This window comes from Thamnophis sirtalis, unplaced genomic scaffold (assembly GCF_051295495.1).
Source record: "Thamnophis sirtalis isolate CommonGarterSnake01/CBP01778 unplaced genomic scaffold, rThaSir2_p1.2 scaffold_3, whole genome shotgun sequence".
Lineage (NCBI taxonomy): Eukaryota > Metazoa > Chordata > Lepidosauria > Squamata > Natricidae > Thamnophis > Thamnophis sirtalis.
Window position 1 is genome coordinate 153,620,660 of NW_028261383.1, and position 20,873 is coordinate 153,641,532.

Genomic DNA, 20,873 nt, shown 5'->3' on the forward strand with positions numbered 1-20,873 from the left:
GGTATTATTTCAGATTTCAGATTTCAGTGCTATTTATCATGCATGGAGACATTGAGAAGAAAGACCAGGCTTGGTTCTCATTGTATGTGCCTTTATTGACTTTTTGGCATTATGTTTATGGTATGCTTGCATATGTTGGTGCATCTCTGCATGAGAGGAGGCAAAACCTGCATCTGTGGAGTTGTCCTCCCCATCCCAATTTTATTGGTAAAATTATGAACATCTGGAATGACGTTCTGAATTATTACAGATGTCTCAATCATTAGAAAGATGCTGTTACCTAGGTATTACAATCAATCAAGTCTGTAATGAGGCAGTTAACTCTTTACTACTCTTTTTATAAGGGAGATATATTTTTTTGCTCCTAAAATGCCTCACATAGAACCATCTAATTTAGTGTATTTCATTTGTGTTGCTATTATACATTACATTCAGTGGTGGGCTCCTACCAGTTCGGACCGTGTTCGGCCGAACTGGTAATGGTATGGCAGCCTGGGTCACTGGAACTGGCAGCGATCCAGGCCTGCCATGCCCCCGAACCAGTTCCCCAGTCAGCATCATTGGTGCCACCATCTTGTTTTTTAGTTTTGCGCATGCGCATAACATTTTTAATTGAATTGCGCATGTGTACGCAGCGCAATTCCAGCACACGGACATGAAGCACACGTGCGAGCAAATCGGCAATAAAGCCAGGCAGACCCCACCTGATTACCCTTTATTTCAAACTGCATCAAGTGAACTGTCCATTTATTTTAAAAATATGAACTACTAAAGGACATTTCTGATCTGGAATAACTTTTGACAAAATTGTGTAAACCTGTTCACTGTAACCAAACTGTAAATTTACAGCATCATAATAGAGAAGTGACTTTCCATTTATAATAAATTTAACAGTGGTATGTACAGAGGAAATAGTATTCTAGATATGTAGTGACTGATGAAACCTAGCTCATAACATGAAGTTTAGGGAAGTAATTTAGAGAAAGCTAATAAATTGAATAAATGTAAGAGAGATACTAATTCGGGACATATCTGCATTCTGAAGTATAATTATTTTGCAAAGATATCAATTTATATGATTGATTGATAGATTATATGTCATCAAGTCATTTTTGATGCCTAACAATCAGATGGATGGATTTTCTCCATGTCAATCTGTCTCTAATATGATCTTTCAGATCTTTGAATGCTACCCATTACCACTGTAATTGAGTACATCTACCATGCTGCTGGTCATCCTCTTCTTCTCTTTCATTCCATTTTTCCCAGCATTACAGCCTTTTCCAGAGACCAAGATCTTCACATAGTGTCCAAAAATAGGATAATTTGAGTCTGATCATTTATGCCTCAAGGGAACTCTGGATTGATTTGTTCAATGGTCCATCAGTTTGTTTTCTTGGTTGTCCATAGTATTCTTGGGTTCCTTCTCCAAAACATCCCTTTATGAGCCATTCTCTAAATTGTACAGTCAGTCAACCAGTGACCTAGATCATCTTAATTATTTGATTATTTCAACTGTTGTAAAACTCACACTGGGCTTTATATTGGGGGGGGGGGGTGTTGCACTTTATTATCTATGGATTCTCATTGGAACCCAGAATGAAACCAAGAATCTGCAACTGTTTTTCAGGAGTCATTGTGTGAAAAGCTCTTCATTGGGTAGCAAAAACATCTGGATTTAACCTGTGACTCACTCACTTGCAGGTTACTTTCCTCTGTGCTTGGAATCTCAGCCATTCTTGCAACTATGGAGAGCATGGCGGTGCTTGACACTGTGGGTGTAGGAGACCTGGTGCTGTTGGAGCCCCTGACTGAAGACACATTGATGGAAAACTTGAAGAAACGCTTCGAACATAAAGAAATCTATGTAAGTGGACATGGGGAGGGATACAGAGAACAACAGATCTGGGAGACTTTTTGTTTAGGGTCAACAAGATTAGAACCTGCAAAGATCTACTATGAAGCATGCAATCAGAGCAGCTACTTTCACTGTCACAAACATCGCTACTATCCTAAGAATACAACCAACACAAAGGGCCAAACGGTTTTCATGAATATTTTTATATGCTGATTATTATGCATTGCTGCAAAATGAAAAAAAAGTGCTATAAAAGGAAAGCAAGACATCTCAACAGGAGGATGATCCATGTATCTTCTGTTTCTTATTGTGGATTGACAACTTCCTTTGATTAAACCTGGCAATTCTTCAGATAGAGGTCCCCTTCCATTTTGAGAGCAGTCACTTCTCAAAATTGAAACGAATATTATTATTACTACAGTTGGTCGCACAGTCAGCCAGACTGGTTTTGACATTTTTATCTACCAGTATTTATTGAGTCCTTCCCAAGATATTGTTGGTAGATGGTGTTAAATGTACCATCACAGGATGTAAGCTGCTCCAGGTAAAGCTGCCTTTTGCAATTGATTGATGTTGATTTTATCGATGCCGATGGTGTTCAAATAGTGCTTCAGAAGTCTTGGGATTGCATCCCAGGTGATCATTATTATTTCATTTGTATCCTGATTTTTCTAGATATAACTCAAGGTGGTGAATATACCCAATATTCCTGTCTCCCATTTTCCCCACAACCACAACCTGTGACGTGGGTTGGGCTGAGAGAGAACCCCAAATCACCCAACCAGTTTTCATGCCTAAGGGAAGCCTACAATTCTCCATCTCCTAGTTTCCAAGCCAACACCTTCTCCAAACTAACTTTTGTACACAGTCTATTCAGAAGTACCTCTGCACTATGCGTTCAACCATAGGAAACTTTAAGGGTGTTCCAACCTGTTATTTTTCATGGTCACTTCTTATTCATAAATACTGTTTTATAAGCCAAGGTAGGACTGGCCTTTAAAAAAATACAATGCCTATCAGCAGAGAATAACTAAGAACAATGCAAAAATTAATGTAAACATTCAAGTTAAGTTGCTTATACCTCCTAAGTACTAATAATTTGTTCCTTGTATCATTGCCATTTATTTATACAGAGTACACAAATATTTAATAAGCGATTTGAAATAAAGAGGCCTCAACCCACAGGAGTGTATTCCTTTAAAAAAAAATCCATTACATCCAGTTTTAACTGCGCCTAGCACAGAAGATAATTGGAAAAAATACTGAATCTAATTCCTTGTCTCATTGATGTCAGGTAGTAGCATCTTGCCAAGCTTTGTTGATCTCAAAAAACAAAACAAAAAAGCAGAAAAAGAAACTTCACAACAGTAAGCAGGGTGAGACCTGGCCCATGCTTGGATAGGAGACACTTGATTAGACTGTGAAATTGGGGGATTAAATCCCAGATAGGGGGCTTGGCAAAGCAGTTTCATACCCTTGCAAAAAACAAACAAACATTTGTCTATGAAATCAAGAGCTGAGCTTCATTCAAAGGAGTCTTAACTTTCTACCAGATGAAATAATCCTCTCTTTGGAGTTTTCCTGTGTGTTTTCTTTTTCCCTGGTGCAATGAAAGTTGGAATAGTGCACAGTATCCATTGATCGGGAGCATGAAAATTTATTCTTCTAGAATCATCAATTATCAGATGATTGCAGGGAGTGCAGGGAAGATGGGGAAGTAAAGAAGCCATGGGAAAAAGCAATAAGGGAAAGGCCTGTTAAGTAGGGCAGGTGTCGTGCTCCAAAAGCAAGAAAGACATGTTGAACCTTCACCTTGTTCAACATGCTCATATTGTTCCTCAGCTATAGAAAGAAATCTTGCCAAATTAAAAAAAAAAGTATAGCAAAGGTAAGTGGATTTCACCCCTGGTAACATAGTTAAGAGAATCTGGTTTCCCCATTGACTTTGCTTGTCAGAAGGTCACAAAAGATGGTCACATGCCCCTGGGACATTGCAACGGTCATAAATATGAGCCAGTTATTAAGTGTCTGAATTTTGATCGCGTGACCATGGGATGCTGCAACGGTTGTAACTGTGAAAACCAGTCATAAGTCGCTTTCTTCAGTGCTGTTTGTAATTTCAAATGGTCACTAAAATGGTTGTAAGTTGAGGACTACCCGTACTGATTTATAGTAATGGGCCAAGCCCAATTTCCCCTTCTAGTTCTACAAAGCTTGGGTAACATGACACGACACAGCTAAAACTGGAAAGGTCGATGGAATTTATTAAATCTATCGGGCTCCATGTTTTAGGAAGCCTGCAGTGGGTGGATCTTCTTTACCAGCATTAGCAGGACTGGACCAAGACATTATATTGCCAAATCCTAAAGCCCAGAAGAGGCCTTCTCTTGGTCCATATACAAAACTGTCTGGCCTGGCAGATTGCTCTTTCTTGTTGCCTTTCTTTTGGCCGTGGTCACTGAGCAGCTGCCTTGCTCAACTCGGTGAATAGCACCAGGCTGTTTGCCTGCCAAGTAGAAAAAGATGGCAAGCAAGAAGATCATGGCAATGAGGCCTCTTTGCTTCCTAGTTCTCTCCCCCCCCCCCCCCGTCTTCCTGAGCCAGAGTAAGAAATAGGAATAGAAGCAGATGGCAATGGTGAACTAAAGGAACAGATCTGTATGGAGATTCTCAGTCATCCAGGTCATGGTTGTCCCAAAGGTTCTTTTTTTTTTTAAAAAAAAAAGTTTTTTATTTTTTTATTCTCTTAGATATAATTGCAGGTATATGTTCACATAGTTATTGTTCTTATTGTATTTATCACTTTTACACATTTATTTTTCCATATAAAGAGTTAAAATATACATTCGAGATTGCTTTGCTTACTGTCCCATACACCTATTTTGTGTTGTTACCACCCTACTTTTCCTTCCTTTTCTCTTTTCCGCCCTTCTCTACTTCCTCCCTCCTCTCATTTCCCTCTTCTTCTTACCTTCCCTCTCCCCTACTCCTCTCTTTCTCTTCCCCTTCCTACCCTCTCTCTTTCTCTTTCTATCCCTTGGAGATGTTCTCTCCTTTCCTCTTTCTTCCTTCCCTCTCCTTTCCTCTCCTTTCCTCTCCTTCTCTCTTCCTCAAAGGTGCTTTTTTCAAGAGGAAACTGGACTTTCTTTGAAGACATTTCGCTTCTCATCCAAGAAGCAAAACGTCTTCAAAGAAAAAAACAAAAATCCCAGTTGCCTCTTGAAAAAAGCACCTTTGAGACAAAGGGACAGATCCAATCTTTGACTCTTTCTTCTATAGCCTGAGCGCTGCGATCTTGCTAATGAGAACAACCTATTTCTGCCTCACAGACCTACATTGGGAATGTGGTGATTTCAGTGAACCCATATCAGCCGCTGCCCATTTACTCAGCAGAAACAGTGGAAGAGTATAGGAACTGCAACTTCTTTGCTGTCAAGCCTCACATGTAAGTGAGATGGGAACGGAGTGGGGATTATCATAGCCAACAACTCTCAAGAATGGATTCCGAGTCACGAGAGGGAGAAGGCAGGCCTTGGGGGGACTCCAAAGCAGCACCGCTCCTCACTCTTCTTCCTGTGTTTGTCCAGTTACGCCATTGCGGATGATGCATACCACTCACTGAGGGATCAAGACAAAGATCAATGCATCCTTATCACTGGCGAGAGCGGGGCCGGCAAAACAGGTGAGTGAGGATTTCTGGGTTCCTCAAGACGGGCATAGAGAAAATAAATCATTGGCAAGAGGCTACTCCTAGCCAAGCTTGGGTTAGGGTTAGGTAGATAATGAGCTTGGAAGGGACAGGGGTGGGATCACTCATGAATTGAGTTGATCACTACAGGGACAGGTAGGGGATGGGAAGGTCTTCAAATCAAGAAGATTCGTTGGCCAATCATCTTATCCCATGCTCAAACTTTGGGCGGGGAGGACATTCTGATAACTTTGCCTAATATTTGTAATTCTGCTTCTTCTGTCCTTTTTCTTGCTAGTATTAGGAGCTGCGTTTTTGAAGCACTCAGAGATGAGCAGAGATCAATACATTTTTCAACCATCATCTAAATAGCCTGGGAGCAGGCCACTCTTGAAGGGCTCTCTTTAAATAAATACATTTTAATATGAGCTTTCTCAAATCAATGAAGTAGAATATAGAAGCAGGAGGGGGAATGCAGGGGCAAAGTGGTTCATTGGAATTAATTTAGTGGCACTGCCAGACGTTTACAAATTTGAACAATTTAAGCGAACTTCCACAGCCTGTGTTGTATTAGGCTACAACAATCCTCATCCCTAGTAAGCAAATCCCATTGGCTCCATTCCTTGGAGATACAATACTGATACCGTCATATAGATGTCTGGCAGTAACCAATTTGGGGCTACCAGGTTGAAGAGAGTTCCTTTAGCAATTGTTACTGTTTCGGTGGCAAGTTACATGGAAATTATTCCTCCGTGAGGAATATATTCCTGATTCACATGGAGTGATATAATAGATGTGCCCTTTCTTTCTAAATAACATAAACCAGATTCCTACAAGCAATTCATATTGAAGTTCTAAATGCATTCTATGATCACAAGGGGGAATTTCCTCATGATTTAAGAGGGCTTACTCAGTGGCACAGCCTGCCTCAAACTGTGGATCTCCTGGCAGAGAAATAAAAATAATTCTCTGGCACGGGATAGCCACCTATATTAGGGATTGTTTAGTAGTGGATACCTATTGGGGATTTTTCCTGAGTAGGGAATAAGACAGGATATGCCCCTTTGCCTCTGTTTTGTCCCTTCCAGACAGTCATGGTGACTATCTGGATGAATGCCTGAACTATTTTTTGGCAGTGGCATGTCCTGGCATCCTGTTTAGGGAATAAGCGAGAGAGACTTTGCCCAAGGTGACCCAGCTGGCCTAGGGAAGGACTAGATCTCGTAGCCATCTGATTTCTAGCCTTGTGTCTTATCCACCTCACCAAAACTGGGCCTTTTAAAATATCCCTACCAAGTCATTGATTCTTTGATGCTCTCACCTTTTCATCATTAGAGGCCAGCAAGTTGGTAATGTCCTATGTGGCAGCTGTATGTGGAAAAGGGGAGGAGGTGAATCGTGTCAAGGAACAGCTGCTGCAGTCCAATCCTGTCCTGGAAGGTATGTATTTGCAGGGATGAGAAAGGGAGGGATCTCTATAGGAGCTATATATAGGGATTCACTGTGCAATTACCTATTATCACATTTTCCCATAATGCAAAATCAGTATTTTGTTGCTCAGAAAGTGCAGATCTCCCAGTTGGGCACCTACACTGTATTTGCAGTGGTTATAAGGAGTGGTTGTTGGAGTCACAGCTGAGTCAAAGAACTGTTCTCCAGCTCTTGAACTGGCAAAAAGAAAAAATACCAGTACTGTATAAAATTTGATGCCTGTAATGGCAATCCCTAACTTACCACTTGCATGATTTATAGGGCAAAGCCCCTTAAGTGGGGAATGGCTGAGAGTCCACAATACAATTGTGATGCACTGCAAAAAAAAATAACACATATAGTTCAAGAATGTCTCCTAAGGAAATTTAAGGGCACCTGGGATGATCTCACTGCAGCTGCACCAGAAATGGTTAGCTTCTTTAGATATTATAACATCTATTCCATTGCAATTCTATGCTTCCCTATTATGATGATTTTATTATGGTTTTATCTTAATTCAATATATGTTATATGACAATGAGATTAATAGAGCATGGGCCCTGGTAGATTCCCTGCTCTGTTTTCCTTTTGCTTCTGCCAAACATTATAGCAAGAAAACATCAAATAATCATGCTTCTTGGGACATGGGGGAGGAAATGCATTTATTTATTTATAATTTCAATGTCTAAAATGCTTACTCATAGAAGGCTCTGGGCTAACAAAGATTAAAACCAAGTTTAAAAGAAATTCCTTTACTTTTTTTTTTTTTTTTTGCAATCCTGGGAGCACTGGGATATTTATATAGTTCCTTTACAATAAGAAAGACTGAAAGACCCTTCCCTACTTCTTCTTCTGGAATGGGAGAATTCACCAACCAACAACCAACTCACTGCAGCCATCTTGCTGCAGGCAACAAATATGTTAAGGATACTTCTGAAAAAGTTGGAAAAGGTCAGTTCGCCGCAGCCAATTTGCCGCAGCCACCTCACCGGAGGACAGCTTACCACAGCCAACTCACCACGAAAAATTCCATGCGGGATAACTCAACACAATAAATGTTACTTGCCACTGTTTCTTCAACATTATTTCCATTTTTGTCAATGGAAATAATGTCAAAGAAACAGTGGTGGATAACATTTAACACACTGCATGGAATTGGCTTTGGCAAGTTGTCCTGCAGCAGGATGGCCGTAGCAAGTTGGCTATGGCAAACTGACCTTTTTCAAATTTTCCAGAAATGTCCTCAACATGTTGATTGGAATTCTCCCCTGTGCTTGTTGGCTCTACTGGATGGCTAATATGTTTGAAGGCACCAAATTGGGGGGAAACTGATGCGCTGATAGTTGTTTTTCTTATTGTTGGTCTATATTACACCAGGGTTCTCCAAAGTGGTCAGTATTGGCCCCCCAACTATCCAAGGGATTATTCATTGTTGCTATTGTCGTTATTCATAGTACTACTAATTGAAACAATATTTATTAAATTATTTTCATATAATGAATGTTTGGGGCTCAAGGAACAATCTGAAACTTCATGAAGGCGGTCAATGAATGAGCATTTTGGAACCCCTGGTCTATATTTACTGGTATATTGCCTCCCTAATTTTGCCTTTATAACAGTGGCTAGCCTACAAAATTATTCCTAGGTAAATGAGCAATTTTTTTACCTCTTCTTTCAGCCTTTGGGAATGCCAAAACCATCCGCAATGACAACTCCTCCCGATTTGTAAGTAGTTAATGGAGAATTACTACTGAGTGGAACTAGCACAACTTCCAATGTTTCTTAGAAGATATGCCGTATAGATCTAGACTTGGGGGCAAATCTAGATTAACAGTCTTTTCAAATCCTGGCTCCTGCATCACAATTCTGCAACTCAAAGAAAAATGGGATGATCCGACCTGCATAAATGATAAGGGTCAATTAAACATTCTGCATAATTTATTCTGCTTCTGCTAATAGAGACAAGTAGATTTATCTTTTTACTTTTAGAAACGGTGGAAGGGCTTCTTTATCCTCTCTTTTTTCCCCTCTTTGTCTCACACACAAACTTACTTGGACTTTTCCAGGTACACAATTCTATTTTTGCTGTTTTGAAGGCTAAAATGTTTTTCAGAAGATTAGAATCATTGGGAAATAGAATTGTGACCCAATCTGTACAATTAAATCACACTTAACATTTACCCTGACTTCAGAAGAGCAGAGTGAATGATGTAAGCACTTCCTGGAATCTACCAAAATAATTATTGTGGAAAGCAGCAGTTCATTGTTGTGTTCTACAGTCAGCTCCCCCTCCCGCCATAAAACATAATGAAATTGTGTTGTGAAGCAGTTGCTATAGGAAAAAAAATGCATTTCTAACTGGACATATAGCTGATGAAAGTGTGTTAACAATGAAAGATGTGTCTCAACATCTTTCACATTGCAGTAATAAGACTTTAGAGCAAAGAAGGAAAGGAGAATTATTGTAAGTCCCTCCAGTGCCAATTCTCTCATCTAGATCCCATACATAACTTTTACTTGTGCACTGCAGAATGTATACATATCAAATGTAATTTGATCCTCAGTTACTGCCTTCAGACAATTTCCATAAGAGTAAATATGTCGAACTATGGCAACGAAACCAACAGATTGTTTTGTGACGCCTTAAATGCTAATCTATATAGAGCTTTAAAATAGGCAATTCTTTCAATCAAGATCAACTCCTGATGAGTTCATGAACCCAACTAGGCAACAACACAGAAATGGGCCACTATTGTCTTTTGCAGAATGCTAGACTGAATATTGTCTAATCTAGAGCGGTTAGAGTTATCTCCCATACAAGCAGACTTGGCTTGGCTTCCAACTTCAAACAAGATCATTCAGGTGCTGCCACCTGCTGAGGCATCTATTGTTCACATCACAATAAGTAGATTAGTTTTTCAAATACTACCAGACTCCTCTGTTTTCAGAGAGTTAAGTTTCAAACACACCCAGCTACATATCTATGCAATATCTTGAACTAGCCCAAAGCAAATAAATAAATAAATAAATAAATAAATAAATAAATAAATAAATAAATAAATAAATAAATAAATAAATAAATAAATAAATAAATAAATAAATAAAAGGCAGGGAAGCCCACATCAGATCCATTAGGGATTCACGACTTCTCATTTGGATCCAAATGTTCCCCTCCTTTTCTTTTTCTCTCCAGGGAAAATACATGGATATTGAGTTTGACTTCAAAGGCGATCCTCTGGGTGGTGTCATTAATAATTGTAAGTATGGTCTTCAGGATCTTTTCAATAGAAGGGGAATATCTGCTAAAATTGGAGTCAGAATCAGACATGGGCTATTTACCATACAGGTAGCCTCTTTGACTTACAGCTATTCGTTTATCGATCATTCAGAGTTACAATGCTGCTGAAAAAAGTAATTTACAACTGGTCCTTGCACTTATGAGAATAGAATAGAATTCATTATTGGCCAATGTGATTGGACATACCTGTCGTCACATCATCAGAATTTGATGGTTGCTCAACAATCATCAAATGTTTACAATGGTTGAAGCATCCCAGGGGGGATTCTGACAAGCAAAGTCAATGGGGAAGCCAGATTCACTTAACAACCACATGACTCATGTAACAACTGAGGGAACAAAAGGTTTGTGAAATCAGTTCCAACTCGATTAACAACTACAACAACTAGTGACAGAGGTTCCGGCACCAACTGCAGTCTAGTCTAGAACTTCCTGTACCAGAGGAAGTGTTTGCAAATAGAGAATGAGGACATAAATTATTACTGAAACATCTATGCACAGGTAGTCCTCAACTTATTATCACAATCGAGCCCAATATTTCTGCGGTTAAGTGAAACAGTCATTAAGTGAGTCTTGCCCCATTTTACAACCTTTTTTGTCACAGTGGTTAACTGAATCATTGCAGTTGATAAGTGAATAACAGGGTTAAGTGAATCTGGCTTCCCAGTCGACTTTGCTTCCCAGAGGGCCGCAAAAGGAGATCACAGGACCTTGGGATGTAGCAACGGTCATAAGCATGAATCAGTTGCTAATCATCTGAATTTTAATCACATGACCATGGGGATACTGCCAAGGTCATAACTGGAAAAAACAGTCATAAGTCACATTTTCCAATGCCATTTTGGCTTTGAACGGTGACTAAACAAACTGTTGTAAGTCAAGGACTACCTGTACTTTCTAAATTAAGCACAGCTACCTTTACATGAAGGTTTTGGTCCAAACTAGTTTCAGACCTAGTTATTGTTTCTGCTATGGTTTATTGGAAACTGGAGCAAAGTTGTTGTTGTTTTTTTCCCTTTGCAATTCTGTACCTTGGGAGGGCTTATTTGATTTGTTTTCAAACCAGTAGAAATTGTTGATTTACTTCCCTTCCAAATACTGGTAGGTCTGGCTCTCCTTAGCTTTTTGAGATCAGCTAAAATGGGACAGGTGCTACAGAATTATCCAATGGGGCATATATTTGACTAGCTGGATACATATGCTCTGCTACAAAACTATGTGATCGGGCTTCATAAATCGACACTTACAGCTTGAAAATTAATGAGTCATTACGATCAGCCTCCCCTATCCCCTTCTCTCCCTCAGGCTTGCCCCACAGAGGCCTCTTTTCTCCCCCTTCTCTCCCTCAGATTGGCCCCATTGGTCCTCTTCTACCCCCTTCTCTCCTTCAGGCTTGCCCCACAAAGTTCTCTCCTATCTTATGCTCTTCTCTCCCTCAATCTAACTCCTTAGCATCAGAGCGTTTTTCATGTGGGGAGGGGGAGTAGAATGTCTAAACTGCCAGCCTGCAGGCTGGATGAGTCACATGCTGGCACACCCAAGAGGGAGTTGGAACAGAGTTCTTTTCAAGTGGGGAGGGGGAGTAGAACATCTAACTCCTTAGCATCAGAGCGTGTTAATAATAATATAAGAAATACTAATGATCTGATGGTCATTTTGAAAGATCCTTTCTTAGCAAGCATCTAGAAGCCAGGAGAAACATATGTGCTGAATTTCAAGCTTGTAGGCTTTAGGCTTCTGGAGATTTCATGATGCTGTGTGAGTGGTATTTTGCTTTTATATACATAGATTGCCAGCCAATAACAGAAATCCTGTGTCATTCCAGGAGAGTCTGACCTCCAGATTTGCTAAGTGGCAATTTGCAACATTCTTCACCACTGGTCCAGATGCTGGAAATGTAGGATTAAAGTTCAGCACTATCTGGAGGTCCACAACTTTTCTAGTTCTGTGCTTATTTCCTTATTTATATGTCTGCCCATCTCACAGAAGCAGAATAATACAGTTGGAAGGGACCTTGCAGGTCTTCTAGTCCAGTGTTTTTCAACCTTTTTTGTGCAAAGGCACACTTTTTTCATGACAAAAATCACGAGGCACACCACCATTAGAAAATGGGGTGTGTGTGTGTGTGTGTGTGTGTGTGTAAAAAAAAGAAAGCAGCCCTGGGCTTGGGTTCTCAGTGGACCCCCTGAAGAGCCTTTCCTGTGGCTGGCTGTGGAGGTGGGATCCTAACTCCCATGGTCTCAGAGGGGGAACTTCCCTGTCAATCTTTGTTTTCAAAGAAAGCGGCAGAAGCTGCAGCTGCATCCCTGGCCCTCGGGGCTCCTCTCTGGCTGGGCCAGAAAGCTGAACGGAGGAGGCTGAAGCTGCCACCGCGCGAGCTTCCGCGGCCACGAGCGGCAGTGACCCCGCGCTCTGCTTCCCCAGCTCTCCTCCGTCCGGCGGGTGGGGGGGGGGCAGAGTTACCGAGCGAGAGAAAGTCACCGCCACTTTCCCGCAAAGAGGAAGCCCCCAGGCCCAATCCAACGGGCGCCGGGACCAGGGCCCCACGTTGGCAAGGGGGGGAAGTGGGCGGGAGCGGGGCGCGCGTGGCAAGAGCGCCGAGGGGCCAACGGGGCCCGACGGCCGCCAGAGCAGCCCCGAGCACAGCGCAGAGGGGCCGCCCTCCAACGGAGCCCGAGACCCTCCCTGCTTCCGCCCGCCGCTATTTTTAGCAATCCCGGAGGCGGCCGGCAATGAGACGCGACGCTCCTCCGAACTGGCGGCTCCTGCGGCCCCGGGGATGCGGCTGGGGCGCGGGGTGGCCTGGAGCGCGCCGCCTCCCTGCCCCCCACCAGGCGCGGCCGAGGTAGCCGGGGAGAGGCCGGCCGGCCGACTCAGCCTCTGCCCGCCAGCTGGGACGCAATGCCGGCGGGTGTTTTTCCCACGGCACACCTCACATTATGTCACGGCACACTAGTGTGCCGCGGCACAGTGGTTGAAAAACACTGTTCTAGTCCAACCCCGTTCAAGCAGGAGACTCTATACCATTTCAGAGAGATGGCTGCCCAGACTCTTTTTAAAAGCCTCCACTGATGGGGCACCCACAACTTCTGAAGGCAACCCATTCCACTGGTTTATTGTTCTCACTGTCAGGAAATTTCTTCTTAGTTCTAGGTTGCTTCTCTCCTTAGTTACTTTCCAACCATTGTTTCTTGTCTTGCCTTCTGGTGCTTTAGAGAATAGGTTGAACTCCTTGTCTCCCCCTCTGGGAGGAGTTTTCAAAGTATTTCTAGCAGGACTTCTAGATTCTGTAACAGCTTTGTTCCTATGCCATCCGTCTGGTAAACTCACAAGATTTGTTTCTCACACCATGTACATTTATATATACATCCGAACTAGACAGTGTTGTTTCTCCGTGTCATATTTTACAGTGGTGGGTTGCTAACCGGTTTACTACTGGTTCAGTCATGCTTGTGTGCCATGCTTCTGCGCATGCGCAGAAGCGTCCGAGCAGGTGGGCGGAGCCTCTCACCACCGACACTACCGGTTCAGCTGAACCAGGAGCAACCCACCTCTGATATTGTATATGTGGGTACATGCACAATTTTGTATTTATTTATTTATCTTGTCATGTTTATGTAGTGCATATTAGAGGTGGGGACCTTTAGAGAGCTATATGCAATGAAAATTCATTTTAATGTATGCCGGTTAGTGTACTTTCAAAGTGATAATAAAGTTTTCACTAAGTTCTAAGTCTTTGTGGCAGCCCCTCAAATATTGGAACACTGCTGTCATGTCACAGCTCTGAGCGGCATACAGAGATTAAAATAAAAGGCACAACACAAAATCTGTAGCGACCTTAATTAATCACAAAAAAGAAAGCACACCAGGAACAGCAGAGCCTACTTAATCTCCTGGCCCAGGTGCCTGTATTGCAGTGATCACATAGTACTAACAGCATGGATGAATCAAGCAGGAAAGGTAATGAACTTGAGAGCAAGCAAGCTCAGAGAGCACCAAGGACTCCTCATTTCAACCCCGAGCTACAATTATTTCCCTTTATTGGAACTTGAGAGTGCCATGGTGTTACTTGGCTGATAGAGGACGTGTTCTAGCCATCCACAGAGGAAACAACTTGGCCTTAAATTCTCCCAATCCCTGCCTATGCGTTTTAATTTTTTTCCCCCCATTCTTGTCCTGCATTTACTTGCAGACCTGCTGGAGAAATCCCGAGTGGTGCATCATGTGAAGGGCGAGAGAAATTTCCACATCTTCTACCAACTCCTATCTGGAGGCTCAGACCAGTTGCTCAGTATGTCCTTCACACTTGACTTGGGTGGGATTAGTTCCCATACTTCCTCCCCCCTCCCCCCAAAAGAGAGAAAGGGACATGAGATTGGGGGGAGGGTGATTTGAAATAAGGGGAATGCAGGAAAAATCTATTTTCTGGAATTTGGAAAACTTGTTTCAGGAAATGTTGAATCTTGTCAACTCATTTGAGGCGTGGGTAGCCCAAGTTGCTAAACCAATGGTTCTCAACTTTTTTCTTACCATGGACCCTCTTTAAATGGCCATAGAGTATACCACAGAACCCCAAAGTCTTAACTCAAGATTTAAATTTCTTCAAGTTTTTGCAGAACCCCTGTGATGACATTGCGGTCCCTCCCGGAGGTTTGTGGACCACAGGTTGAGAACCACTGGGAGTTAATTGTGGCAAATTGTCCCACAGCGAGTTGGCAGTGATAAGTTGACAGTTGTGGGTTGGCCATGGTGAGTTGGCCATGGTGAGTTGGCCGCAGCAAGTTGGAAGTGGCAAGTTGTCCCATTGCCTTTCTAAACCATTTCTTCCCAGCAGTTGGGAAGACACAGAATAGCAGGAATCAGAGAGGCATTCCCATCCAGGTATATTGTACAAAAATCTCCATCATATTTCCCCAACAGCATGTAACTAACCATGATAATTATAGTCTAATGCAGCTAGAAGATATCAGATTATGGTAAATGGAGTTATGCAAGTCAGTACTTTCGGCCAAAAATACCAAGTCATATTAAAGGCAAGATATGGAATGCCTACTTTAGCTTGAAACTGATTGGCACATGAAAACTGAACCATTAGAGGTACTCCTCTACTTACAACCAACTTAAGTGAGTTTTGTGCCATTTTATGATTTTTCTTGCCACAGTTGTTAAGTGAATCACTGCAGTTGTTAGGTTAGTAACCTTAATCTGGCTTTCCCATTGACTTTGTTGATTAGAAGGTCATAAAAAGTCATCACATGCCCCCTGGACACTGCAACCGTCATAAATATGAGTCCGTTGCCAAGTGTCTGAACTTTGATCACATGACCATGGGGATGCTGCAATGGTCGTAAGTGTGAAAAATGCTCTTAAGTCACTTTTTGGTGCCTTTTTTAAAAGTGACTTCAGATGGTCACTAAATGAACTGTTGTAAGTTGAGAACTACCTGTATAGCATCTGGAGAGAAAAAAAAACCTTGACTGGAGTGGGTGCTACTCAGGACTCCATTCCCACAATTCCGTCTCTTCAACAGAACAGCTGAAACTTGAAAGAAAATTCAGCCTTTATAATTACCTCAACAAGGAGGCAGCAAGCCTACAGGGCATTGATGATGCAGCCAACTTCAAAACTGTTCAGGTATGTGTTATAGTATACTCTTCGTGCAAGATATAATATAAACAATATTGGCCTAGAACAGTGATGACGAACTTTTGGCTCCCGTGCCAAAAGTGGGGGGGGGAGCATAGGGAGGTTGTGCACCAGTGTGCCATACCCATAATGCTATGCGCACAACCCCACCCCCTGGGTGTGCATGCACACTCAACCAGTGACCCTTCCCTGCTTCCAGAGGCCTTCTCGGAGCCTAGGGAGGGCAAAAACAGCCTCCCCCACATACTTTCCAGAGGCCTCAGGACCTACGAGTAACCCGGAAGTTCAGGAATGGTGACTTACGGTTTGTCCATAGAGCTGATTTTTGACCTCCAGAGCCTTCAGGGGCCTTCAGGAGGCTTCTCTGAAGGCTCTGGAGGGCGAAAACCGGCCCTGCCAGCAAACTGGAAGTGACTTCCAGTTTGTCCATAGGGCCGTTTTTCACCCTCAGGAGCCTTCAGGGAAGCCTCCTGAAGGCTCAGAAGGGCAAAAAACGATCCTATGAGCAAACCGAAAGTCTATTCCTGAATTTCTGGTTTGCCCATAGGGCTGGTTTTTTGCACTCAGGAGGCTTCAGGGAAGCATCCGGAGGGCGAAAAACAGCTTCAAAAGAAGGCTGAAGTCAGCTGGCCAGCGCGTGCATGCACGTGGGCCAGCTGACTGGGTAACACCTCGCATGCCCTGACAAATGACTCCGTGTGCCACCTGTGGCATGTGTGCCATAGGTTCACCATCACGGGCCTAGAGCAAAAAAAAAATCCTATACATAGTAGCAGCTAGTAATTATCCAAATTGGACTCCTGCATTGCCAAAACCACACTAACCTCCGTACAAAACAGGAAAGCACCAGCCAGTTGGTGAAATCAGTAATCTATGGAACTGCATAACAACTTGAAAGAAAGAAATCAAAGGGAGAAATATCCCCTCCCCCCAAAAAACCCAAAATTTAATGGGAAAACTGACCATGCCCCATGGTTAGAAAATGCTGATTGGTTGTTTCAGGGGAAAAACAAAGAAAATGGGTAGAAGGAGAATTCACTATTCCAAACCAGAGCTTCTTAAACAGAAGCCGTTCTGGTACATTGCAACATGCCCTGTTGTTACATGTCCCGCTTTTAAAATTACTTTTCTATGAATCTACAAACTCATCTCGAGACCTTTTGAGCTCAATGTAGCTGAGCAATCTAAATGTGTTCTTTTCACTCAATATTCCCTGAAAATACTACTTGACTTTCCTTTCTATCTCAGTGCTATTAGGCACATGCAGCTTTCCTTGGATGCAGAGAGAGGTGAGTCATGCTCTTTCTGAGGCTCATGCTCTTCCCTGGAACTTCTTTCATGCAGGATGCCATGCGAGCCATTGGGTTCACACCCTCAGAGATGACCGAGGTGCTGGAGGTGATAGCGGTCATCCTCAAACTCGGCAATATACAATTTGGAGAGCAATTCCAAGCTGGTGGGACGCAAGCTTGTGTTATCCAGAGTGACAAAGGTAAGTAGGAGAGAAGGATCCTTTCCAGGGTTACATAGGAACGATGACATTTCATATCGTGATCTTTCGCCTTCAGTGTTCTGTTGCCTTAACAAGCTCATCCCTGGGCACACTACTACAGAGAAGCCAGATTGCCATCACCTTGAAAATAGCTTTGCATTAGAAGTTGCATATATCAGCTGCCTTGTGGAAAACAGCCAATAATGTAAAGCTGTTAGGGAGGCCATATGGATTTCTAAGATCAATTGTTCCAGAAGAACTTCTTCTATTCAAAGACAAAGAGCTACATCTGCTGTCCTTTCTTTAATATCGGACTAAGCAATACGTGCCGTCCATTCTTGAGTTTCTCCAGCCTTGCCTCCAGCAGTCAGTAAAGTAGAGATGAAGCCAGAGAAACCTGCAACAGTTTGCTGTTGTTATATCAGACAATGTCTGTAGGAGATGACCAGCTTGAGCCCGAGGAAGGGGTCAAGGGCATCATAAGTCATGAGTCCCTGTGCGTCTGCAAGAGATCTAAGGCCAGCCCTCCTTGAATGCTTTTCATATCTCCCGCTGATTTCCCTTGATTGTTTGTTGGTCAGATTCTTGTAGAGAGCTTAATCTTGCAAAAAAATCTTTATATTCATTTGAACTTCCTGAATTTCCTGATTTCCCCCGCGTGTCAAGCCTGAATTTTAAGTGGGTGTGGGATTGTTTATATCCTGGAGTGTTCTAACTTTAATTCAGTTTGACACAGCTTGGAAACTTCAGCAATCATAGCAGGGTGGTATTCTGCCAGTTCGCACTGGTTTGGGTGAAACCAAGTGGTGGCAGCAGGTGGCTCCGCTCACCTGCCCAGACATCATCACGGATGCTCTGTGCATGCGCAGAAGCTTCTGCACATGCCCAGAAGTGCCACATGTGAGCGAAGTTAGTGTATGGGCGTGCACGCTCGTGGTTCCGAACCGATAGCGAAAGTAAGAGGATTTCATGCCTGAACCACAGCATAACTAGTTGATGAGTCATGCACTTTCAAATGGCTCCCTGGCTGGAGGAAGAGAGAAGTCACCAAGCAACCAGTTCCCATCTTGGTTGGATAATGTGACCAATTGTTTTGGAAACTTGAGAAAACTGAAACTTACATTGATGTGAAAAGCCTGAGAACTTTAGTAGTGACTTTTCACCAGTTAGTGCCAATATGATGTATCCAAATAAATTTGTACTTTGAGAATGTCTGGGTTTCCGCAATGCACTTAACCAAATCAGTTACTGACCCAGTAGCCACACTAAGCTGACATACTATGAGCTCGGTTAGTTTTGTCTTTAGAAATTAGCTATATGGCTTACGATACTGTGATATACCCATCCATTTAGGTGGGAAATGATCCTAACCTGGTCATACCCATCACAAATCCAAGCCATATTCGCAACGGTTCAAACCTTCCTTGCCAGTGACTCACTATTCAATGTACTGTTTCCTCCATATTCTACTTCTACAGTGTTACGAGAGATCTGTCAGCTGATCCAACTGGATGAAATGGTACTGGAACAAGCTTTGTGTTCTCGAACAGTAGAAGCCCATCAGGATAAGGTGGTGACATCTCTGAATGTCTCACAAGTAAGTGTTGGGCAGGTTTATGTACACAAGGTCTCTGAAATATGGCTGGTCCCAAGCAGAAGTGTTAGTTGGGATAATTCTGTTAGTTGTGATCATTCTGCTCCATGCTGAAAAGTGTGCAAGGTACTCAGCATAACACATATTTCAAGCAAAGGTTCATCGGTTCAACTCTAAAAACAACAGGATGCCAGGCATTTGAAGTTACTCAGATGTTTGCAGGTAACACTATATCTGGATTTAGTTTTCTTCTCCAGAAGAACCTTCAGGCTAACATAAGTTGATTGATAACTTATTCCAGGGACTCTTTGAAAAGAGAGAGCCTGGGCAGCTTTCATTACTATGTTGCTCTTGAAATATGCTTTAACTTATCTTAATATGGGTCACTGTATGCTGAGTGTTTTGTTAGCTGACCTTAGGAAAAATGCAGCCTGACTGATGTGAATTTGATTTAGCAGGACAGGAACTGTTGAATTAATTAGATGCTGGGCAAACTAATTTGAAGAGCATGAAAGAAGAAAGTGGAGCAGAGACAAAACTATACTGAAATAGCAATTCAGCATGAATATGATTTCTTTGGGGGAAAAACACAATTCTTTAAAGTTGAGCTCAACTCCTAGAGATTACATGTCCACGTAGTTTTCTAGGCAAACACACTGAAGGGCTTTGCCATGGTCATCTTCCAGGGTTTTTTTTTGTTTTGTTTCTTGTTCATAATTTCCAGACTAGCCTACAGCCAGTCCCTTCCCTCTGGAACAGCTGGTCGATTCTAGTCAGCATGGTCTCATCCTGTTTACAACTAGGAAGGCAATGAAAACTGTGGTCTCTCTTAGGGCCTTTGGTGAGAAGAACCCCAATTAGATGGACAATGGCATTAGGGGATTTTGAGACATTGTTTTAAGTGGAATGTTTGTTACAGCTTTATAACTATAAATAGGCTTACATTCTGAGAGACAGCAGCATAAAAACAGCTGTACAGTATAAGCAAACAAAGAAAAAATAGTGAACCAATCAATTTATCTGCGTCTACTCACCAAATGCCAGTTGTTTATATCCGTTCTCTCTCTCGCCCTCGTTCTCTCTCTCTCATTCTCTCTTACTTGTCCTGGTAATAGTTGTGGTACTCGTCATTTTCCCCACACGCAAACGATTTTTCCAATATAACTTGCAATGGCTTAACTGTTTGGGTTTCTTTTTAAGGCCTTGACACACCTATATTTATCAAACAACAATCCTGCTGTGTTGATAAGAATACTTTCACTGTGCCTTAGGGTATTTAGCTTAAAATATAAAAAATCCTTATAAATATCTTCAAATGTCTAAATACCAATTAATATAAATGGGTATATATCCTTCTGTGATAATCCTCTGAGTATATTATAAATATACTCATTTTATATATATAGAACATTCTATACATTTGTTAATATAGGCTATATGAGATATATGCAATCACTATAATTTCAATATAATTTCTAATGATATTTATAACACTTTACAACCATCATATTATATATATACATGTGTGTGTGTGTGTGTGTGTGTGTGTGTGTGTGTGTGTATGTATGTATGTGTTGCTGGGAATCGAATGGAAGTGTGACCTTCCTCCCATATTTGGGCATACCAGGGGTTGTGACTGGTATGTATATTCAATTCAATTTAATTATTAGATTTATAGGTCGCCCAATCCCGGAGGACCAATCCCGGAGGACTATATATATCCACACACATACACACATATAAAATACATGTCTATATATATATAATACTTGTCTTCTATAACCTTCAACCAATCAATTCAATCAAGTCTTGCATCATTTCTTTATA

General features: G+C 42.0%; 1 protein-coding gene across 2 annotated transcripts in view; it reads left to right on the forward strand.

The window, feature by feature from the left end:
* Positions 1 to 20,873, forward strand: part of LOC106549222 (unconventional myosin-Ia) — an 84,873-nt gene that overhangs the window by 21,046 nt on the left and 42,954 nt on the right. For both annotated transcript variants that reach the window (XM_014066812.2, XM_014066811.2), the window contains exons 2-11: positions 1,705 to 1,867; positions 5,188 to 5,303; positions 5,446 to 5,540; positions 6,882 to 6,986; positions 8,695 to 8,741; positions 10,210 to 10,273; positions 14,507 to 14,605; positions 15,845 to 15,948; positions 17,305 to 17,452; positions 18,931 to 19,049. In XM_014066812.2, the coding sequence (XP_013922287.2) occupies positions 1,748 to 1,867; positions 5,188 to 5,303; positions 5,446 to 5,540; positions 6,882 to 6,986; positions 8,695 to 8,741; positions 10,210 to 10,273; positions 14,507 to 14,605; positions 15,845 to 15,948; positions 17,305 to 17,452; positions 18,931 to 19,049 (1,017 nt within the window). In that variant the 5' untranslated portion in view covers positions 1,705 to 1,747. The remainder of the gene's footprint in view (positions 1 to 1,704; positions 1,868 to 5,187; positions 5,304 to 5,445; positions 5,541 to 6,881; positions 6,987 to 8,694; positions 8,742 to 10,209; positions 10,274 to 14,506; positions 14,606 to 15,844; positions 15,949 to 17,304; positions 17,453 to 18,930; positions 19,050 to 20,873) is intronic.